Source organism: Penaeus chinensis, chromosome 27 (genome assembly GCF_019202785.1).
Source record: "Penaeus chinensis breed Huanghai No. 1 chromosome 27, ASM1920278v2, whole genome shotgun sequence".
NCBI lineage: Eukaryota > Metazoa > Arthropoda > Malacostraca > Decapoda > Penaeidae > Penaeus > Penaeus chinensis.
In genome coordinates, this window is record NC_061845.1 from 18,551,428 (window position 1) to 18,554,722 (window position 3,295).

At 36.5% G+C, this 3,295-nt stretch overlaps 1 protein-coding gene across 1 annotated transcript in view; it reads right to left on the minus strand.

Annotated features, from left to right (window-relative positions):
- Positions 1-397: 397 nt before the first annotated feature.
- Positions 398-3,295, minus strand: part of LOC125039516 (ATP-binding cassette sub-family C member 9-like) — a 72,466-nt gene continuing 69,568 nt past the window's right edge. The window contains exon 31 of the mRNA XM_047633542.1: positions 398-2,350. Coding sequence (XP_047489498.1) covers positions 2,198-2,350 — 153 coding nt within the window. The 3' untranslated portion in view covers positions 398-2,197. The remainder of the gene's footprint in view (positions 2,351-3,295) is intronic.

Genomic DNA, 3,295 nt, shown 5'->3' on the forward strand with positions numbered 1-3,295 from the left:
AGACAGCATTAGTAATAATAACATCGTCATCAGCATCATAATAATAGTAATAATGATAGCAATAATAATTATAATAATAATAATAATAATAATAATAATAATAATAATAATAACGATAATAATAATAATAATAATAATAATAATAATAATAATAATAATAATAATAATAATAATAATAATAATAATAATAATAACAATAAAGTAATGATAATAATGATAATAATAATAATAATAATGATATGATAATGATGAGGATGATAGTCACAATCTTATAATCAGCTGTATCTTTGTCATGATCACTTACGTTGGTGTTGTTTGAGGTTATAAAAAGGTTTTACCTTTTACTTTTTTTATATTTTCTTTAGTAGGTAATTTCAGAGAAAATGAAACCACTACATGGGTAACACATTTATTTTATTATGCAGATTCGTATAGACATCCACGCACTCACATAAGCATGCACCATCGCACCTACACAGACATTCACGTCTATAACCACACACACACAAACACACACACTCAGACACACACTAACACTAATAAATGCACACAGACCCTGCACCGGCACACTCCCAAACACGCAATTCCATTAGTCACTTTTCTAAGGGAAAGAAAAATCTTTCCATAGGTAATATCCATTAACACCAGCAAAAATATAAACGTATTTGTGTGACACAGTTCACTTTCTATATACACATATAAAATATTTCACCGTACAGAGATACATGGAAGCTATCTCAGTCCATATCACAAACGAAGAGCAATGCAATATATACACACAGAGAGGTAAACACTGGATCATGATACATATGTCAGTAACATTTCAAGTAATCAGAACAATGGATTGACGTGTTCCTAACACAAGCACCGGTTTACAACAATAAGAGAACAGAATAACCTGATAACAACCTTGGCCCTGCTCGCTTCAAGAATCTACGCTTGAAGAATAACGAGTGAACATTTTAAGGAAGAAACAAATGGCAGTCAAGCTGAAAAATCTTATTTCATCTTAAGTAAGATCTCTCTTATCGGGAGATAAGAGAAAAGATGCGATATATCACTGAGTTCCAGTATTTTTTTTATAGTGGCCGCTTTTTTACTTTCTAATTTTCAAGGTACATACGACTGTCATTCTTAAATCCCTATATATATATATCTATCGATAAAAAAAACAGGACGCTTACAGCTGAACACACATCATTGACAGAGACGACACATGGCGAAGGTAAAGCTCCTCCTCAAAAGAATATATACATGTGCTTCTTGGCAAACAGCCGCCAGGCTGATGCTTGACACTAATCTCATCACAACCCTTGGAGGCTTATTATTCCTCCTATATAATTAACGCGCTAAAATCTTTGACTCTCAACATATATAGCATATACACAAATAAATGCATTCCGTAAATTGCGTGCAAATGCTTCGCAATTCTGCTTGAAATGAAAAGGAAGACCTTTTATGTTGCAATGAACACAAAAAGTCTACTGAAAGAGGTTTGGTCGTCTGGTCAAAAGATTTCTCTTAACAACAATCTTGAAATTGTAATAATCAGACGAAACAAAATTGTCTTATTCATATCCTGACGGCAAACACCTGATATAGATTGACCCGGTTTTGAAGTATATACACACTATTTTCACTCTTTCGCATGATAGATTAACACACACTCCGACTAGGGAAAGGCATGTTTACGCCACAGACTAAAGGAAGTACATTATGCATATTCCTTAGTTTGTCTTGGTTATTTAACAAGTGATGTCAGCCATTTGAAATACTATCATATATATATCAATGCCTCCTGTTTATAAAGTTTCGCCATCATCAAGACTGTCGTTTTTATCATCAACACTGTCACCGAAATATGCGATTCATACTACATTGTTGCCAACATCACCTTTTATGTTATAGGGGCCAATGAAGAGTATTTGTATACCACACCACACACAATTAAGTCCTGTTGTACTCTTCGATCAATTTTATTTCTAACATTACCAGCTCCTGCGTCCGAATTGTACACTGCCGCACAGCATCTTGTATTATTACATTAGTATAATCCATTCACTAAAAACGTCTCGTTCGAAAACTGTAAAGATTTTTTAGCACTAATAGCTGCCCTTCACTTTCGGTACAATTATTTTCATAGCTTAAATATTTCAAACGTCTGTGTTCTATATCATAACAGTCTACTTCAAGAAATTTACGATTTCAAAGATTCACTTGTGGTAGTCAGTAGTTTAGCGAACGCTCCGTTTTCCTTCTTGGCAAGTTCCTTGGGGTCTCCATCTTCTACGAGGTGTCCGTTTTCTAATACAAGGACACGAGGGTACTCAAGGAGACTGCTGACGCCGTGCTGTGGAAAAAAACGAAACATGAGTAATTTGAATATCTGCTACGATTAAGGATAACGAATTTGGAGGTATAGGAAAAAAACAGCATTCCAAATATAGCATTTTCTTGCATAAAAGTGCAGGTACATATATTTATCTGTGACACATACTGAACAAATAACATAACAGACCTGTCCAAAATATTTTCTACAGAACAATAAACAAGTAAAATAATGCAGAGGCAGATGCGAAGGTAGATAGCTAAACAAACCAACCAAAACATAGATGAATGTAACAATCCTCAGAAAGTGAACAAGCAACAGATACATGCATCCCCGACAATCAGCTTCAGCGAAGGTGTTACAGAAGGCACTCGCTCACACGCATTTTCTTAATGGAAGAAGAGGGCGAGGGAGAGGGTAACTATATCCATTCTCTCTAGATCCCATTTAGCGCCGTGTGTTTCTCCCCTCATTTCCAGAGTTTAATGCTTTCCTGGATTTAGGCCATGTAAGCAGATACCGATATGAAATTTTATTAGGGCTAATGTTGCTTGACAGATAAGGATGGCTGGGCAGTGAGGACGAGGGCGGGAAGCGAATTGCATTCCTCAGATTTCTGTTGTTGTTTGGCATGACCAAGAGTAAAGGAACAACATGGGGTGCCGGGAGCTGTTTCCAATACAGCAACGTGAAAAAAAAAAAAAAAAAAAACAACAAAGAGAAAGGGAAAATGTCAAAATTTTCTAGATCGTATCAACGTATCAACATCAGGGACAGGAGCAAACAAGACGCAACGCTAGTGTCAGCAACTATGCCAACGACGGCAATGCAAACTGCATCAAGGATCACCCACCATGACGTCACAACTGAAGACATCTCGGGACCAACGCCCACAGCCAAGAAACATTCACCCAAAACGACAATGCATGTGACCCACCGCAGCGCAGCCGCCGCCAGCAGGACGGG